This window comes from Microcaecilia unicolor, chromosome 1 (assembly GCF_901765095.1).
Source record: "Microcaecilia unicolor chromosome 1, aMicUni1.1, whole genome shotgun sequence".
Lineage (NCBI taxonomy): Eukaryota > Metazoa > Chordata > Amphibia > Gymnophiona > Siphonopidae > Microcaecilia > Microcaecilia unicolor.
In genome coordinates, this window is record NC_044031.1 from 365078419 (window position 1) to 365099427 (window position 21009).

Below are 21009 nucleotides of genomic sequence, written 5' to 3' on the forward strand. Positions count from 1 at the left end.
TAAAGTGGACAATGTAACCAGTCTACCCCCAGTCCCTCAAGGGAGAACAGTCAGTTGACTCCAGCAAAAAGAAAAAGCCTGTGCCTCAATGGCCAAGGAATGAGGAAGAAACGTACTTGGAAGCAGTTTTCTGGAGATAGGAGCCTAGAAGAACATTAGGGATTGGGGAGAGCGAGGTCTGCATTATCTAGGACCATTGGCGTAATCAGAGAAAAAGCAGCTAGGTATGGAGGTCCCGGATTACCAAAGGAAAGGGGGAGGCAAAGGCTCCATTCTCTCTACCCTTCCCTTCACCTCAGTGATTCACCATCTGCCACCTCAATCAGTATTCAACTCCCAGCTGTTCTTTGCCCATCAGTGCTCAATGGGCATTAAGGGGGTGAAGGATTTGAGCACAGAAGAGGACTGCAAATGAACGCTCAATGAGGTAAGGAGGACTGTGTAGGAGGAGAGTATAGGCTGCTTGCATGTATATATGAGTTCAGGAAAGTCATTTTTCAGCCCTAGGCCAGGGGAGTTCACATCCTCACATGACCCAGTCCCGCTTCATCCTGCTGCATAGTTCCACTTTTTCTCTACAAAATTAAAGCCTTGCCCTAAAAGACTCAAAGGTTGGAAAGTTAAAAGCAACATACGACAGTTTTATGATTCATCTTTATAGTTCCTTTCAGAAGAAAGTGGACTGCATAAAAGAAACAGAAAAACAAATTAAGAACAATGGAGAAACAAGTGATGCATACTGTACCAAGTAAGAAAAATCAAAGAAAGGCCATCACTGTTTCTAGGCATCCAAGAGATTTATTTTACCAATCAGTATTAAATCTTTATCTATTACACTAGTTCAAGAAAAGAGGTGACAAGCAGGTAATTTGTCTAAATTTGTTTATAACAGTTACAGTAAAATGAATACCCGTGCTTTAATAGAAGTAACTTGTTACTTACATTTTCATGTATCGATGTACATCTGCAGGGAGTGATGATCCATCAAACACAAAATCTTCTACCATAACATTAAGGGTTAACCTGGATCTCCAGTGTGAAACAGGTTCATCCAAAGCATTGTTTTCTTTCTTTCCCATTTCAATTTGCTTGAAGTTAAAAAATAAAACAAAAAATGAAATCAAGACTGATCCAATGATTTAGAGAATACTGTATTAGAAAATATCAGGTAAATGGAAGTTTTGCATGAGTGTCAAGCTGATTCAGCTCTGTCCTGCAGGGGCATTTTCGAAAGAAATGTCCAAGTTGCAATTTGAACGTCTTTGTAAAACGTCCAAATCCGGGGGTGGGGAAAACCATATTTTTGAAAAAAGGTGGACGTCCATCTTTCATTTCAAAAATACCGATAAAGACATCCAAATACAAGGACGTCCTTAAGTTTGGATACCCCTAGATTTGGACGTACTTGAACATTTTTGACTTTCGGCGATTTTCAAAACCAAAGACGTCCAGGTCAAAAATGTCCAAATGCAAGCCATATGGACGTGGGAGGAGCCAGCATTTCTAGTGCACTGGTCCCCCTGACATGCCAGGACACCAACTGGGCAACCTAGGGGGAACATAGCTCCCTTACCTTGTTTGCTGAGCCCCCCAAAACCAACTACCCACAACTGTACACAACTACCATAGCCCTTACGGGTGAAAGGAGGGCACCTATATATGGGTACAGAGGGTTTCTGGTGGGTTTTGAAGGGCTCGCTGTTTCCTCCACAAATGTAACAGCTGGGGGGGGGGGTATGGGCCTGGGTCCGCCTGTCTGAAGTGCACTGCAGTACCCACTAAAACTGCTCCCGGGACCTTCATGCGCTGTCATGGACCGGAGTATGACATCTGAGGCTGGCACAAAATATTTTTAAAGATGTTTTTTGCGGGTGTGGAGGAGTGGCCTAGTGGTTAGGGTGGTGGACTTTGGTCCTGGGGAACTGAGGAACTGAGTTTGATTCCCACTTCAGGCACAGGCAGCTCCTTGTGACTGTGGGCAAGTCACTTAACCCTCCATTGCCCCAGGTACAAATAAGTACCTGTATACAATATGTAAGCCGCATTGAGCCTGCCATGAGTGGGAAAGCGCAGGGTACAAATGTAATAAAAAATAAAATTAGTGACCACTGGGGGAATAACGGGAGGTCATCCCAGATGGGAAGGTGGTAGGACAAGAGGGCATGATACGAGATTGAAGAAAAATGTCAGGAAGTATTTTTTCACGGAGAGAGTGGTGGATGCTTGGAATGCTCTCCCGCGGGGGTGGTGGAGAGGAAAACGGTAACGGAATTCAAACATGCGTGGGATAAACATAAAGGAATCCTGTTCCGAGGGAATGGATCCTCAGAAGCTTAGCTGAGATTAGGTGGCAGAGCCGGTGGTGGGAGGCAGGGCTGGTGGTTGGGAGGCGGGGATATTTCTGGGCAGACTTATACGGTCTGTCCCAGAGCCGGTGGTTGGGAGGCGGGGATAGTGCTCGGCAGACTTATACGGTCTGTGCCGGGGCTGGTGGTTTGGAGGCGGGGAAAATGCTGGGCAGACTTATACGGTCTGTGCCGGGGCTGGTGGTTTGGAGGCGGGGAAAATGCTGGGCAGACTTATACGGTCTGTGCCAGAGCTGGTGGTGGGAGGCGGGGATAGTACTGGGCAGACTTGTACAGTCTGTGCCCTGAAGAGGACAGGTACAAATCAAGGTAGGGTATACACAAAAAGTAGCACGTATGAGTTTATCTTGTTGGGCAGACTGGATGGACTGTGCAGGTCTTTTTCTGCCATCATCTGCTATGTTACTATGCTATGCTATGTCATCCCCAATTCCCTCCGGTGGTCATCTGGTCATTTTGGGCATCTTTTTGTGCTTATTCGTGAAAAAACATGTCCGGGTGAAAACATTCAAGTGTTCATCATAGACGTCCTTGCTTTTTTCGATTATGGGTCAAAGACGTCCAAGTGTTAGGCACGCCCAAGTCCCGCCTTCACTACGCCTCCGACATGCCCCCTTGAAATTTGGACATCCTTGCGGCGGACTTCAGTTGGAGACGTCCAAAATCGGGTTTCGATGGGAAAATTAGGTTCTTACCTTGGTAATTTTCTTTCCTTTAGTCACAGCAGATGAATCCATTACGAATGGGTTGTATCCACCTACCATCAGGGGGAGATAGAGAACACTGAAAACCATAGTGCTTCTAGGACGGCTAGCTCCATCTGCCTCTCAGTATTTTGAAGCTTCCAAAGCAGTGTTAAACCGCAAAGTAGCATGACATGAACTTTCCTCACAGCAAACGAACGCCCCAGAACAGGAGCAATAACAACTTCGCCCAATGAGGGAACATGTCTGCAGGAAAAACTGAACACAAAACAGAGTCAATCAGGGAGGGATCATGGATTCATCTGCTGTGACTAAAGGAAAGAAAATTACCAAGGTAAGAAGAACCTAATTTTCCCTTCCTTGTCATCAGCAGCAGATGAATCCATTACGAATGGGATGTATCAAAGCAATCCCTAGATAGGGCGAGAACAAGCCACACCATGTGTAAGCACTTGTGCTCCAAAAAGCACATCCCTCCTGGCAGCCACATCCAGCCTGTAATGACGGGCAAAAGAGAGCTTAAAGCCCAAGTAGCTGCACTACATATCTCTTGAAGAGAGACTGCTCCCATCTCAGCCCAAGAGGAGGAAATCGCTCTTGTGGAATGTGCCCTAAAGGCGTCAGGCGGAGGCCGGCCAGATAGCAGATATGCAGAAAAAATGGCTTCCTTAAGCCAACGGGCTATAGTGGCTTTAGACGCTGGAGACCCTCTGCGAGGACCTGACAACAATACAAAAAGGTGATCAGAGGTCCTGAAATCATTTGACATCTGCAGATACTGCAACAGAACCCTGCACATATCCAGAAGGTGCAACTGCCCAAAAGATTCCGGAAACGCCTCCCTAGAAAAGGAGGGCAGAAAAATAGGCTGCTTTAGGTGAAACGCTGATACCACCTTAGGCAGGAAGGCACAGTACACCGTTACTCCGGACTCAGAATTGCAGAAATGGGTCTCGACAGGACAGCGCCGATGTAATGGCCACCAAAAGACTTTAGAGTCACATCCTTCTCCGAAGCTCGCCTCAGCGGCTCGAAGGGCGAACACTGAAGAGCCTTTAATTCTAGCCCCAGGTTCCAAGCCGGACAAGGGGCCCACACGGGAGGACGGAACCGAAGCACCCCACTAAGAAACCGTGCAATGTCCTGATGCGCAGCCAGGGAGAGGGCCGAGACCTTCCCCCGAAAACGTAAGTACATAAGTAATGCCACACTGGGAAAAGACCAAGGGTCCATCAAGCCCAGCATCCTGTCCACGACAGCGGCCAATCCAGGCCAAGGGCACCTGGCAAGCTTCCCAAACGTACAAACATTCTATACTTGTTATTCCTGGAATTGTAGATTTTTCCCAAGTCCACTTAGTAGTGGTTTATGGACTTGCCCTTTAGGAAACCGTCTAACCCCTTTTTAAACTCTGCCAAGCTAACCGCCTTCACCACGTTCTCCGGCAACGAATTCCAGAGTTTAATTATGCGTTGGGTGAAGAAACATTTTCTCCGATTTGTTTTAAATTTACTACACTGTAGTTTCATCACATGTCCCCTAGTCCTAGTATTTTTGGAAAGCGTGAACAGATGCTTCACATCCACCTGTTCCACTCCACTCATTATTTTATATGCCTCTATCATGTCTCCCCTCAGCCATCTCTTCTCCAAACATGCCAACGCTGCCACTTGAACACGCAGAGAATTATAGGCCAAGCCTTTTTGTACACCATCCTGCAAAAAGTCAAGTATCGGCGAGACAGAAGCCCGCATGGGTGTGATCGCTTTAGAAGCACACCAAGCCTCAAACTGTCGCCAGATCCGAGCATAGGCTGACCTTGTTAGAATAGCCCTTGTCTCTCAATTGCACCCTCTCAATAGCCATGCCGTAAGACCAAATCGGCAGGGATCCTCCATGGTCACCGGGCCCTGCATCAACAGGTTCGGTACCAGAGGCAAGGGAAGGGGAGCCTCCACCAGCATCTGCCAGAGGTCCGCATACCACGGCCGCCTGGGCCAATCCGGGGCAATGAGGATCACCACTCCTTGATGCAGCCGAATTCGCAGGAGTCGCCCTATTAAGGGCCAAGGAGGGAACACATACAGGAGGCCCGGAGGCCAGGGTTGAGCCAAGGCATCCAACCCCGCCGAGCGAGGATCTCTCCGTCTGCTGAAAAAGGACCGGACTTTGGCATTTGTGTTTGAGACCATAAGATCCGCTACGGGCGTTCCCCATTTGGCACAGATCTGAAGGAACACTTCGTCTGCCAGTTCCCACTCCGCAGGGTCGATTTGATACCTGCTCAGAAAATCGGCTGGCACGTTGCTCTGACCTGCTATGTGAGCTGCTATCAGAAGCTGCAGAAGTAGCTCGGCCCAGTGGCATAAATGAGCGGCCTCTGCGGCCAGTGCTTGGCACCGAGTGCCACCTTGACGATTTATGTAGGCCACTGCTGTCGTGTTGTCCGACAGAACTCTGACCGCCAGTCCCCTCCAGAGTCTTGTGAAAGGCCAGAAGAGCCTGGAATATCGCTCTCAGTTCCAAGCGATTGATGGACCACCCCGTTTCCTCGGGTGTCCACAGACCCTGGGCATAGCTTCCCTGGCAATGTGCTCCCCAGCCCTTCAGGCTGGCATCCGTTACCACCAGGCACCAATCGGGAAGCGCCAGCGGCATTCCTCACCGCAGCATACTGAGAGCCACCACTCCATACTGAGTATGGCCGCAGGGAGCCACGTGAGTCTACGCTGATAATCCAGGGACATAGGAGGCCATCGTTGAAGCAGGGCAATCTGCAGAGGTCTCATGTGCGCTCTCGCCCATGGCACCACTTCCAAGGTGGCCGTCATTGACCGCAACAGCTGGACAAAGTCCCAACTTGCGGGCGAGGCATCCGCAGGAGCAGACGGACCTGATTCTGAAGCTTCCATCACCTTTGGTCGGGTAGAAAGACAAACCCTGAGGCCATGTTGAACCGGACCCCCAAATATTCTAGAGATTGAGAGGGGGTCAGGTGACTTTTGGGTATATTGACAACCCAGCCCAGAGATTGCAGTACTGAGACCACTCTGGCTGTTACGTGACGACTCTCTTTTGCAGAGTCCGATCTGATGAGCCAGTCATCGAGCTACGGGTGAACCCGGATACCCTCTCGCCTGAAAAAGGCAGCTACTATCACCATTACCTTAGGAAAGGTTCGGGGAGCCGTGGCGAGGCCAAAAGGCAAGGCCCGAAACTGGAAATATTTTCCCAACACCGCAAACCGGAGGAACCGTTGGTGCGGGGGCCATATAGGAATGTGCAAGTAAGCTTCTTTCAGGTCCAGAGACGTGAGGCACTCTCCTGGCTGAACCACCGCAATGACGGAGCGCAGGGTTTCCATGTGAAACTGCCGCACTCTTAGTGACTCGTTGACTTTCTTTAAGTCAAGAATGGGCCGATAAGACCCGCCTTTTCACAGCACCACAAAATAAATGGAGTAACGACCGCAACCGTGTTCGGTGGAAGGCACAGGGATCACCGCTCCAAGGTGCAACAAGACTTGTAAGGTCTCCTCTACCACCGCCTGTTTGACGGCAGTACTGCATCGGGACTCCACAAACACGTCTCTCACCGGGGCACCGAATTCCAATCGGTAACCTTCTCTGATCAGGTCCAGGACCCACTGATCTGAGGTAATCTTGGTCCACTCCTCGAGAAAGAGGGAAAGGCGTCCTCCTACAGCTGTAAAGGAGGAGTGGACCGACGTCCCATCATTGTGGAGGACGGCCCTGAACTCCTGGCCTTGAGCCTGCCGCTGCGGAGCGTTTGTCTGAGCTAAAGGAGTTCCTCTGCTGAAAACGGGCACGTTAAGTAAACCCAGCAGAGCGCCCCGGGCGATACCTTCGAGCTTCACAGATGCGAGGTCTGAAGGAGGAGGGAACCACCTGACCCTTGGAAGAAGGCCGTGGCCTATCCTCAGGTAACCTCTGGGGTTTAGCATCCCCCAGGTCTTTAACAATCTTTTCCAACTCCTCTCCAAATAACTGAAGGCTCCGAAAGGGCAACTTCACCAGCCTTTGCTTAGAGGCCATGTCAGCCGCCCAATGCCGTAGCCATAGAAGGCGGCGGGTGGACACCGCCACAGACATCTGTTTAGCCGAAGCTCTGACCAGATCGTTGAGGGCGTCAGCTAAAAATGACAAGGCCGACTCCATTCGCGGTGCAACCTCAGCGAGGGACTCCGCACCATCCACGGGCTGTTCCACTGCCTGTTGTAACAAAGAGAGGCAGGCTCGAGCAGCATAAGAACTGCAAACAGATGCCCTTAAGGATAGGCCCGAAATCTCAAAGGACCGTTTTAGTGCTGATTCCAGCCGCCGGTCATGAATGTCCTTCAGGGCGACCCCTCCCTCTACTGGCATCCCAAAACGGGCCAAGTGCTCCTCACTCAGAGGGTAAAGATGCCCCATCACCCTGGCCACTTTCAAGGGCCCCTAAGGGTCAGCCCATTGAGCAGAAATAAGCTCTTGGATGGAGTCATGCAAAGGAAAGGCTCGAGCAGACTTCTTAGTACTCGCCATCCTCGGATTACCAGAGGAGGCCTTGCTTTTAACAGTATCATCAATAGAGAGGCCCTGTAAGGCATCAGAGATAGGTGCTGGCAGCTCATCGTGGTGGAAAATCCAAACCACAGTGGGATCATCCAGATCCAGTGGCAAACCGGCACCTTCCTCTGGCTCCTCAGACCACAAAGGCCTGCCAGATCCCTCAGAGTCCCCACAGCCCGAACACGGGAGGGGGGAGGGGGAGGGGCATCCAACGCTCAGGGGAATCCACGTCTGACATCAGCCCCGGGCCATCGTCAGTCGGAGGGGGACCAGGTAGCAACACAGTGTCAGAAACCTGCGGCACAGCTATTTTCAGCCTGAAGGCTTTATGTAAAATAAGCACAAACTCGGGGGAGAAAAACTCACCCTGACCTCCCGTATCCGAATTAGGAGCCACGGGGAACGGAGCTCCTCTGGTAGCCTCAGCCCGAGGCGCCCCTCTGCTCTCAGACTCCTCCGCAACTGCGGGGGTCGAGTCATGCGGCGCTTCCAAGATGGCACCCGCTGCCAGCTCCATCGAGCGGGAAGAATCATTGCTCGCCATGCTCGTACTGGCTCTACCGTCTAAACAGCACATTTTACAGAGCCCCGCTGCTGATCTGCACTTGCCACAATGGGAACAGCGCTTAACTCCCTCAGCAGCCATCGCCGAAAAACGTTGGAATAAAATTCAAAATGGCAGCTTCGCGCCAAAATCACCCCGATCGGAACGCCGTCAACGGGCCCTCCCCGGAGGAGCTGAGTACCGCTCTTACCTCAAAGGACCGAGTCCACGAGCTCTGGTCACGCTGCACAGTCAGGAAAAGCCTCAGAAATAGCAGCGCTGTCAAAGCGCAATTTTTTTTTTTTTTAACGCTGTGAGAAAGGTTGCAGGAAAACAGCTACAGAGGTACTCCGGAGGCAAAAGAGGGTGGGAAAGGCAGGGAAAGGGTGAACCTATGTGCCTTTAAAGTGGGCTCCACTTACACCCCTGCTACAACTGGCAAAAGCACAGGAGCCACCCCAGGCAGAAAACTTCAAGAAGCTGAACAAGCTGCGTCCAACCCTGCTGGGAGATAGAGAAATACTGACAGGCAGATGGAGCTACCCGTCCTAGAGGCACTATGGTTTTCAGTGTTCTCTATCTCCCCCTGCTGGTAGGTGGACACAATCCATTCGTAATGGGATTCATCTGCTGCTGATTTTTATTTATTTATTGCATTTGTATCCCACATTTTCCCACCTATTTGCAGGCTCAATGTGGCTTACAGAGTTTTGTAATGGTATTGTCATTCCAGGATATCAGATACAGTTAGTGATGTAACAAGATTAAGTAGGGAAAAGAAAAGAGTTAGGTGGTCTCAGTATAGAAGGTATAGATGACAAGGAATGTTACATGGTTTTCTTATGCAATAATACAAAATGATGGACATTTATTTATTTGGTACACTTGTATCCCACATTTTCCCAGCTTGTGCGGGGTCAATGTGGCTAACAAAGTTACAAGAAAATTACAGAACACAGCAGGTTATAATAGTTATATAAAAATTAACAAATACAGTAACATAAGCAGCTAATTAAGAGAATACGGATGGGAAAACAGGAGCAACAAAAGGGAAGCAGACATAAGGCAAAAAGCGGGAAATCAAACAAACAGAAATAGGGGTTTAAATAGAATTGTGAGCTGTGGGATTGGCTTTACTAAAACAAATAAGTTTTTAGTCATTTTTTAAATGTTGGGTGATCCGTTGTCTCTTTCAGTAGTCTCGGCAAAGCATTCCAGGATTGCAGGCTGTTGTACGAAAAAGGAAGAAGCATAGATTGACTTGTACTTTAGATTCCTGCAGGAAGGATAGTGCAGAATAAGACAAGTACGAGATGTCACTGATGAATTTCTGGGAGGTAAATCTATCAAATCACACATGTAGACTGGTGCTTCTCCGTAAATGATCTTATGTGTTAAGGCGCAGATTTTGAATTCAATACGGTCTTTAATGGGTAGCCCGTGAAGACTCTCACGGAGAGGCTGTGCACTATCGAAGCGTGTTTTTCCAAAGATTAGTCTGGCCGCAGTGTTTTGAACATTCTGGAGCTTCTTCAGAATATATTGTGTACAACCAACGCATAATCCACTGCAGTAATCGATGTGGCTTAGGACCAATGAATGTATCAGGGTTCGAAATCTCTCTCTTGGCAGGAGTTGTTTCATGCGTTTAAGCTTCCACAAAGATAACACTTTTTTCGTAATCTGCTTAACATGACTATCAAGCAACAGATGGCTTTATGTTATGTTTAATGGTTTAATGTGTTCAATAAAAATGGTTTATAAATAAAATCACTAGCGCTAAAATGGAAGTTAATATTTGAAAAGTTTCCACATCCATGTTAAATATGCAGACACCCTGAACCAGGGCAGTCATGCTCCAGGTACCAAGCCAGGAACCCAGAGGTCAAACACAAAGCCCCCCCAAACATCTGCACTTTGCCCCCTGGGATCAATGCAACCTGCCTGATCCCAGAGAAAAGTGTGTATTTGTTCTCTTTGATGAAATCTTGGAAAATGGCAATGGTTTAATGGATATGAGTTAACCTGAAGTAATGAACAGCAAAAATTAGTCAAACCACTGCCAATGGCACCAATTAGAACAAATACACACTTCGCTGGGACCAAGCAGGTAGTACTGACCCCAGGCTAGAGATTTTGGGGCTCTCTGATCAAGGGCTTCCCCCTGTGCCATGGTGCCCTGGGACCTGTGGGTCTACAACTTGAGATTACTCTCCCTCCCAACCCCAATCTTTCCACTTCCACTGACATCAATAAGAATTTGAAGCACTACACATCTAGAGGTGTAGTTTCTGGCTGAGAAGTAAATTGTGCATATATCAAAATGGCGGTATTGCAGATTAGTCAATGAATTCTTTTGTTCTGTGCACTGCATTGAAATATTGTATGCAGCTCATTAAAATGTATTTATAAACTAACTGTGCTAGAATTACCACAACAGTTTACTTTTGGTTTAGATCTGATTCTGTATACTTGCTATATCAGAATTATAACACAAACAAAAATAGCATTAAACTGGGAAATGCAGTAATAATTAGTACAGTTTGGTAATTATCAACTAACAACTTACAACATGGGAAGACTGCAAGACAGTTGTTAGTGTATCATCTTTATAGCAGTTGTGAAAAAATATAGGTGCCTACCTGGGTGGTAGTTTCTCCAGTGATCAAGTTCATTTCTTCTGGCTTTGGAATCATGTATGTGGTTAATGGACTCACAATATGCACTTGTTTGCCATCATGCCAAGGGAGGACTCCAGTGTGATGGAGGAAGATGTAGGCATATAGTGTACCATTATTTCTTGTTTTTTTTGGAACAGAAACATTTACAGTTCTAAAAAATGAAGACGTACAAAGTATCAAAAACAGTTTCTGTACAGGCCAAAATTTCTTTACAGGCCAAAATTTCTTTAGTTTTGAATATTTGGAAGCAAATACTTGTAATATAACCACCAATGGAGGGCACAAAATTTCTAGGTATTGCCAAACTGGTTACCAAGAACAGTAAAGCTAGCAAATGACATAGCAATAGTTAGAATTTCTCAAATACGATCAATGATGCCAGTGTTTCTGGAACCACAGATGAAAGCATAGGGCAAGCCTTGACAAATTTTCTTTGTATTTAGGAACCAGTAGCTTAAACTTCCACCTACTACCTTCACTGAACTGAGGAAGTGAAGGTGGAGGGAGGGAACATCTCTTCTACAACTACTACTACTATAAATCATTTCCATAGCGCTACCAGTCATACGCAGCACTTCACAATTGAACATGAAGAAAAGACAGTCCCTGCTCAAAAGAGCTTCTTCTGAGGTCTCTTGCAGTTCCCGTAATGTCTGATTTTCTAAGACTTTTCTTATTCCATGTCTAAGGGAAAAGAGGTGAAATTTATTCTCACCCTCTAATGTCCTTTCCATGATTCCTGCTAGGCTGCTCCAGACAAGCAGTCATGCTCCCCAACCAGCAAGAGAACACAGACTTTCAGCAACATCACCACCAGTATAAGAAGTGGAGCAGCACTGGAGTTTGCCATTATATTATTGACCGAATTGTTCAGTTCTGTAGCTGCTTCTAGATCCTGGTCATTAAGATGATCTAGTTCTTTTGTCTTTCCTAGACTTAAAGGGCAACAGCATTCTCATTTGTTTGAGACTTTATTCTCCTATAAACAGCTACCCTTTGGGAGTTTCTTTCAAATGATCTATAGTCTGTTACTGATGATAAAACTTTTAGTAATTTTTTAAAAAAATTCTTATTTGAAAGATTTCTTCTACATCAATAATATGTTGCTATGTTAAGACAAATAGCTGTATATAACTGTTTTACAACTGAGCATCTCTATGATATTGTGCTTTGTTTTTTCTATAGAAGACTGTGGTGAAGAGAGAGACCAGTGCAGACTAAGGGAGTGGGGTGAGCACAGAGACCAGTGCAAACAGGGGGGGGGGGGAGGGGGTGAACAGAGAGATCAGTGCAGACTAGGGTGGTAGGGGATGAGGAGTAACTGAGCAGTGCAGACGATGGGAATGGGAAAAGAAGGAACAATGAAGCATATAGGGGAGACAAGGCAATAATAGACTGTTGGGGGTGGGGGACAGAAAGAGAGAAGTGGGGCAATGAGGGATGATGATTTTGTTTTTGTGGTAGTGAAGGTGGAGAGGTGAGGAGGAGAGAGTGATATTAGATGGGGGGGGGGGGGGTGGAACCAAGAGATGGGAAAATTAGGTTCTTACCTTGGTAATTTTCTTTCCTTTAGTCATAGCAGATGAATCCATTACGAATGGGTTGTGTCCATCAACCAGCAGGGGGAGATAGAGAGCACTGAAAAACCATAGTGCCTCATTGCCAGCTAGCTCCATCTGCCTCTTCAGTATTTGAAGCTTCCAAAGCAGTGTTACACTGCAAAGTAGCATAACATGAACTTTCCTCGCAGTGGATGAACACCCCTGAACAGGAGCAATAACACAAAGGAGGGACGAACTCAACTTCCTATAACAGAACAGAAATCCTGAAGACTGCTTTCCAACTTCTCCCCATAAGGGAACATATCTACAGGAAAAACTGAACATAAAACAACTTCAATCACTGAGAGAGGGCTCATGGATTCATCTGCTATGACTAAAGGAAAGACAATTACCAAGGTAAGAACCTAATTTTCCCTTCCTTGTCATCAAGCAGATGAATCCATTACGAATGGAATGTATCAAAGCAATCCCTAGATAGGGTGGGAACAAGCCACACCACGCGCCAGCACTTGTGCTCCAAAATGCGCGTCTCTCCTGGCAGCCACATCCAGCCTGTAATGTCGGGCAAAAGAGAGCTTAGAAGCCCATGTCGCTGCACTGCATATCTCTTGAACAGACAGTGCTCCAGTTTCAGCCCAAGAAGAGGAACTCGCTCTTGTGGAATGTGCCTTGAAGGCTTCAGGCGGAGGCCGGCCAGACAGCAGATAGGCTGAAAAAATAGCTTCCTTGAGCCAACGGGCTATAGTGGCTTTAGACGCTGGAGACCCTCTGCGCGGACCTGATAACAGGACAAAAAGATGATCAGAGGCCCTAAAAGCATTTGACATGCGCAGATACTGCAACAGAGCCCTTCGCACATCTAGGAGGTGCAATTGCCCAAAGGCTTCAGGAAACTCCTCTCTGGAAAAGGAAGGCAGGAAAATAGGCTGGTTTAGGTGAAACGCTGAAACCACCTTAGGCAGGAAGGAAGGCACCGTACGTACCATAACTCCGGACTCTGAGAATTGCAAAAAGGGTCTCGACAGGACAGCGCCTGGAGCTCAGACACCCGTGTCGCCGAAGTAATGGCCACCAAAAAGACCGTCTTTAGGGTCACATCCTTCTCTTAAGCTCATCTTAGCGGCTCGAAGGGCGACACTGAAGGGCCTTTAAAACTAACCCCAGGTTCCAGGCCGGAAACGGAGCCCACATGGGAGGACGGAGCCAAAGCACCCCTCTAAGAAGCCGTGCCACATCCGGATAAGCAGCCAGGGAGAGGCCAGCGACCTTCCCTCGAAAACATGCTAAGGCTGCCACTTGAACATGCAGGGAATTATAGGCAAGGCCTTTTTGTAAACCATCCTACAAAAAGTCAAGTATCGGCAAGACAAAAGCCCGCATAGGTGTAATCGCTTTAGCAGCACACCAAGCCTCAAACTGGCGCCAATTCCTGGCATAAGCCACGGAAGCGGAACACTTGCGGGTCTGTAGGAGAGTGGAAATGACTTTACTGGAATAACCCTTGTCTCTCAATTGCGCCCTCTCAATAGCCATGCCGTAATACCAAAGCGGCAGGCGTCCTCCATGGTCACCGGTCCCTGTGACAACAGATTCGGTACCAGAGGCAAAGGAAGGGGAGCCTCTACCAGCATCCGCTGGAGGTCCGCATACCACGGCCTCCTGGACCAATCCAGGGCAATGAGAACCACTTCTCCTTGATGTAGCCGAATCCGCAGGAGTACTCACCCTATCAAGGGCCACGGAGGGAACACATACAGGAGGCCCTGAGGCCAGGGTTGAGCCAAGGCATCCAACCCTGCCGAGCGAGGATCTCTCCGTCTGCTGTAAAAGCACGGAACTTTGGCATTTGCGTCCACCCTGCTGGGGAGATAGAGAATACTGAAGAGGCAGATGGAGCTAGCTGGCCATGAGGCACTATGGTTTTTCAGTGCTCTCTATCTCCCCCTGCTGGTTGATGGACACAACCCATTCATAATGGATTCATCTGCTTGATGACAAGGAAGGGGCAATGTTGAATAGTGGTGGTGTATGACACTAAATACTGAAGGGAGAGACAGAGACGATCCTGCATAATTGGGGAAAGAGGGAGAGAAAGGGGTGATGCTGGATGGCAGCTGAAGAGAGGGACTGATGTGGAAATAGGGGATGGAAAAAAGAAAGAAGGGAGATGGTGAACATGAACAGAGGGTAGAAGGGAAAAGAGGGGAAATGCACATGGATGGCAGGGAAAGAGAAGAGCTTGAAACTAGATAGATTTGAGGAAGAGGCAGAAAAATAGAAGAATGTTGAATGTGAAAGATGGATATAGGGCAGGGCGTGAAGAAGAAAGGAGGAGAGAAAAGAAATAGTGAATGGACAGGAGGCCCTGGAAACACAGTTCAAAGCACTCAACAATTGAGACCTGCTGCATGCTGTTTTAATGGACCAGAGTATAACATCTGAGGCTGGCATAGAGGTTGGTAAGTAATGTTTTTCATCACATTTATTTTTTTTTTGGGGGGGGGGGGGTGGGAAGGGGTTAGTGACTACTGGGGGAATAAGGGGAGGCCATTACTGATTCCCTCCAGTAGTCATCTGGTTATATAGGGCACATTTTTGTGCCTTATTCATAATAAAAACAGGTCTAGCTCAAAACTAAGTTTTAGTCCTGGACGGTTTTGTTTTGTTCTATTACGGCTGAAAAACGTCTAAGTCTTAGGAACGCCCTAGTTCCGCCTGAACACGCCCCAGGCACTCCCCCTTGAGATTTGGACGCACTTCTAGCGGACTTCAGAGAAAAATATCTAAAAATGTTTCAAAAGGGAAAATTAGGTCCTTACCGTGATAATTTTCTTTCCTTTAGTCATAGCAGATGCAGCCATTACAGATGGGTTGTGTCCATCAACCAGCAGAGGGAGATAGAGAGCACACTTTTTTCAGTGCTTCATATCAGCTTGCTCCACTGCCTCTCTTCAGTATTTGAAGCTTCCAAAGCAGTATGGCAAACCGCAATGGGAATAACATGAGCTTTCCTCACAGCAAACGATGGCCCTACAATAAAGGGCATTAACTCAGAATGGAGGGAATGAAACATCCTCCCGGAGGGCATAAACTCATCCTCCACTGAGACATAACTGGAGGGAATAAACTCATCCTTCAAAACATGAAACTGGAGGGAATTAAGTCATCCTTCAAAACATGAAACTGGAGGGAATTAAGTCATCCTCCTTTAATTGAACAAGAATCCTGAAGACTGTTTTCCGACTTTCTCCCAAGGACAGAATCTCCAGGAAACACGAACAGAACCTGAAATAGATTTACAGCAGATAGCATCAGACAGGGAGGGATCATGGCTGCATCTGCTATGACTAAAGGAAAGAAAATTATCAGAGTAATAACCTAATTTTCCCTTCCTTGTCATCAAGCAGATGCAGCCATTACAGATGGGATGTATCAAAGCAATCCCTAGATAGGGTGGGAACAAGCCACACCACGCGCCAGCACTTGCGCTCCAAAATGTGCATCCCTCCTGGCAGCCACATCCAGCCTGTAATGTCGGGCAAAAGAGAGCTTAGAAGCCCATGTAGCTGCACTACAAATCTCTTGGAGAGAGTGCTCCAGTTTCAGCCCAAGAAGAGGAAATTCCTCTAGTGGAATGCGCCTTAAAGGCATCAGGCGGAGGCCGGCTGGCAAGCAAATAAGCTGAAAAAATAGATTCTTTAAGCCAGCGGGCAATAGTGGCTTTAGACGCTGGAGACCCTCTGCAAGGACCTGATAGCAAAACAAACAGATGATCAGAGGTCCTGAAAGAGTTAGTAACTCGCAGATACTGCAGCAGCGTCCTGCGCACGTCCAACAGGTGCAATTGCCCAAAAGATTCTGGAAACTCCTCCTCGACAAAGGAGGGCAAGAAAATAGGTTGGTTTAGGTGAAACGCTGAAACCACCTTAGGCAAGAAGGAAGGCACGGTCCAAACCGTGACCTCAGACTCTGAAAACTGCAGAAAAGGGTCTCTACAGGACAGCGCCTGGAGCTCTGACACCAGTCTCGCTGAAGTAATGGCCACTAACAAGACGGCCTTCAGTGTCAAATCGTTCTCTGAAGCACGCCGAAGCGGTTCAAAGAGAGCACCCTGAAGGGCCTTCAGCACTAGCCCCAGGTTCCAAGCTGGACAAGGTGCACGCACGGGAGGACGGAGCCGAAGCACCCCTCTAAGAAACCGTGCCACATCCGGATGAGCAGCTAAAGACACGCCTTCAACCTTGCCACACAGGGAGGCCAACGCTGCCACTTGCACCCGCAGGGAATTATAGGCCAAGCCTTTTTGTACACCATCCTGCAAAAAGTCCAGAATCGGTGAGACAGGAGCCCGCAGGGGTGTGATCTCTCTGGAAGCACACCAGACTTCAAACTGGCGCCAAATCCTGGCATAAGCCACGGAAGTGGAACGCTTGCGGGCTTGCAGAAGAGTGGTAATTACTTTATTGGAATAGCCTCTGCCTCTCAATTGCGCCCTCTCAATCGCCAGGCCATAAGACCAAATCGGCCGGCGTCCTCCATGTCACCGGACCCTGTGACAACAGGTTGGGAACCAGAGGTAACTGAAGGGGATCCTCTACAAGCATCTGTCGGAGGTCCGCATATCAAGGCCTCCTGGGTCAATCCGGGGCGACAAGAACCACTTCTCCTGGATGCAGCCGAATCCGCAGGAGCACTCGCCCTATCAAGGGCCACGGAGAGAACACATACAGTAGGCCCGGAGGCCAGGGTTGAGCCAAGGCATCCAACCCCGCCGCGCGAGGATCTCTCCGTCTGCTGAAGAAGCACGGGACTTTGGCACTGGTGCTTGTCACCATTAGATCGATCACGGGCTTGCCCCACTTGGCACATATCTGCAGAAACCCTTCGTCTGCAAGTTCCCACTCCGCTGGATCGATCTGATGCCAGCTTAGATAATCGGCTTGCACGTTGCTCTGACCTGCAATGTGAGCTGCCGACAGAAACTGTAGATGCAGCTCGGCCCAGTGGCAAATTTGATGGGCCTGCATGGCTAGAGCTCTGCACTGAGTGCCGCCTTGTCGATTTATGTAGGCCACTGCTGTTGTGTTGTCCGACATCACTCTGACAGCCAAACCTTCCAGTCACTTGAAAGGCCAGAAGCGCCTGAAACACTGCTTTCCACTCTAGGCGGTTGATTGACCACTCCGACTCATTGGGTGTCCATAGACCTTGGGCATGCTTCCCTTTGCAATGTGCGCCCTAGCCTTTCAGACTGGCATCTGTCACCACTAGGCACCAATCGGGGAGCGCCAGCGGCATTCCTCGCCGCAGCATGCTGTCTGAGAGCCACCACTCCATGCTGAGTCGGGCCGCAGGGACCCAAGAGAGTCTGCATTGGTAATCCTGAGATACTGGAGACCATCTGTGGAGTAGAGCATACTGTAGAGATCTCAAGTGCGCTCTCGCCCAGGGCACCAGTTCCATGGTGGCCGCATCGATCCAACAAGCTGGACAATGTCCCAAGCTGGCGGGCGGGGCATCCTCAGGAGCAGACGGACCTGATTCTGAAGCTTGCACCGCCTTGCTCGGGTAGGTACACATACCCCGAGGCTGTGTCAAACCTGGCCCCCAAATATTCTACAGACTGCGAGGGGGTCAGGTGACTTTTGGCCAAATTGACGACCCAGCCCAGAGATTGAAGTACTGAGACCACTCTGGCTGTTACATGCTGACTCTCTGCAGCAGAGTTTGCTCGAATGAGCCAGTCGTCCAGGTACGGGTGAACCCGAATACCGTCTCGCCTTAGAAAGGCAGCTACTACCACCATAACCTTCGAAAAGGTGCGGGGAGCTGTGGCGAGGCCAAAAGGCAAGGCCCGGAACTGGAAATGCTTTCCCATCACCGGAAACCTCAGAAACGTCTGGTGCGGGGGCCAAATTGGAATGTGCAAGTAAGCTTCTTTCAGGTCCAGAGACGTGAGAAACTCTCCTGGCTGTACCGCCGCAATGACGGAGCGCAGGGTTTCCATGTCAAAATGCCGCACTCTCAGGGACTTGTTTAATTCTTTTAAGTCCAGAATAGGGCGAAAAGACCCTCCTTTTCGCGGCACCACAAAGTAGATGGAGTAGCGGCCGCAGCCATGTTCGGTGGGAGGTACCGGGGACACGGCCCCTATCTGAATCAGACCTTGTAAAGTCTCCTCTACCGCCGCCCGTTTGGCGGCAGAACTGCATCGGGACTCCACAAACACGTCTCTTACAGCGGCGTCGAATTCTATTCTGTAACCGTCTCTGATCAGGTCCAAGACCCACTGATCTGAGGAAATGTTAGCCCACTCCTCGGCAAAGAGGGAAAGACGTCCTCTGATGACAGGACTCGAGGAGAGGGCCGGCGCACCATCATTGAGAGGGTCACCCCTGAACTCCAGGCCTTGAGCCAGCGGCTGTGGAACGTTTCTCCGAGCGAAAGGAGTTCCTCTGCTGAAAACGGGCACGAGAAGTGAACCCAGCAGAACGACCCGGACGGTACCTTCGAGCTTCACGGAAGCGAGGTCTGTAAGAGGAGTGGACCGCCGCACCCTTAGAGGAAGGCTGAGGCCTATCTTCGGGCAAGCGCTGGGGTTTAGCCTCACCCAGGCCCTTCACAATTTTCTCCAACTCCTCACCAAACAGGAGAAGGCCTTGAAAGGGCAACTTCACCAACCTTTGCTTAGAGGCCATGTCCGCCGCCCAATGCCGTAGCCAAAGAAGCCGCCACTGCTACTGCCATTTGTTTAGCCGAAGCTCTGACAATATCATAAAGGGAACTAAACTCTATGAACAGTGATTCTTTTGATCTTATGTCTTGCACGGAGTGATTTTTTTTGAAAAAAGTATTGCAGTGGACAAGAACTTTGCAGGAAGAAGATCTTTGGTTCTGCATAATCTCTACCTAAGCTAAGTAGCTGTTATTCAATATATTTTTTTTGAACATTAGTTTTTTAACATCATTTTCTGGATATTGTCCATTAATTAAATATTGTGATCAGGATGGAGGTAGGATGTGCTATGATGTAAATGTGGTGTCCCTGCAAAGCTTGGACTTTTAGTCCACAGCAATACACCAAAAAAACTGAGCACAACAAAAATATTTATACAATTTTATTGAGCTTTTTACAAAAAGTAATTATTTATACAATATGAGTAAATGAGAATATTTCTAATACTTTAAAGTTCTAATTAGGGTTTCTGTTATAGTTTGCTAATATCATAAAGGGCGTCAGCAAGAAAGGACAAGGCCGACTCCATCCGCGGAGCCACATCTGAAAAGGGCTCCGCTCCATCACTGGGCTGTTCCACTGCCTGTTGCAACCAAGCCAGGCAGGCTCTAGCAGCATAACAACTGCATGCAGACGCCCGAATAGTGAGACCTGCAATTTCAAATGACCGTTTAAGTGCTGATTACAGTCTACGGTCTTGAATATCCTTCAGGGCAACACCTCCTTCAACAGGGAGGGTAGTTCTCTTTGTCACAGCTGTGACTAGGGCATCCACTTTAGGCATAGCAAAGCGAGCCATATGCTCCTCATTCAGAGGGTATAATTGCCCCATTGCCCTGGAAACTTTCAAAGGTCCCTCGGGGTCAGCCCATTGAGCCGAAATAAGCTCTTGGATGGAGTCATGCAAAGGAAAGGCTCGAGCAGGCTTTTTGGTACTAACCATCCTAGGATTCACAGAGGAGGCTGTGCCACTGGCAGGGTCCTCAATAGAGAGAGCCTGCAGGGCATCAGAAATAAGCGCTGGCAGCTCATCACGGTGGAAAATCCTCACCGCGGAAGGATCGTCCAGATCCTGAGTCACTTCTGCACCAGACTCTAGCTCCTCAGACCATGAAGGCCTGCCAGAGTCCTCCGAATCCTCGCAGCCTGACCACGGGGGGGGGGGTGGGGTGGGGGGGGGGGGGAATGGAGGTGCAGCATTCTCTGAAGGGGAATGAGCCCTTCTGCGCTTCATATTCTGCCAATTATCATGGAATAACGCCTTAGAGGACATACCCAGGCTAGAATCCACCGGGGGGGGGGGGGGGGGGCTTTAGAAGAGGCCCATGCCGGGCTTTGTGGGACAGCTCTTTTAAGCATGTATGCTTTATGCATTAATAAGACAAAATCAGGGGAGAAAAACTCACCCTGGGCACCCAGGCCTCTGCCGGGGCTAGTAGCTCCCATATCAGCCTCACTCCGAGGCCTCCCCCCGGGCTCAGGACTCTCCGTCTCAGCGGAGGTCAAGCCATGTGGTAAATTCAAAACGGCGCCCGCTGCCAGCTCAGAGCGCGAAGATTCGTCACTCGCCATGCTCGGGCCGGCTCTAACATCTGTACAGCACGATTTACAGAGCCTCGCTGCTGATCTGCGCTTGCCACACTTGGAACAGCGCTTTGCTGTCTCCGCAGCCATCGCCGAAAACGGCGGTAAAATTCAAAATGGCGGTTCACGCCAAAATTGCCCCGATCACGGGCCCACCCTGGAGGAGTCAGAAAACACTCTTACCTCACTGGACCGAGTATCACAGCTCCAGTCCCCAGAAAAAGGCAAGGAAAAACCTCTGTTACTTTTTTTTTTTTTTTT

General features: G+C 48.7%; 1 protein-coding gene across 1 annotated transcript in view; it reads right to left on the reverse strand.

Annotated features, from left to right (window-relative positions):
- The window catches only part of CLPTM1L (CLPTM1 like), a 346065-nt gene that overhangs the window by 296418 nt on the left and 28638 nt on the right, over positions 1 to 21009 (reverse strand). The window contains exons 3-4 of the mRNA XM_030209834.1: positions 10828 to 11017; positions 943 to 1088 (exon numbers count right to left, since the gene is read on the reverse strand). Of these exons, the coding sequence (XP_030065694.1) occupies positions 943 to 1088; positions 10828 to 11017 (336 nt within the window). The remainder of the gene's footprint in view (positions 1 to 942; positions 1089 to 10827; positions 11018 to 21009) is intronic.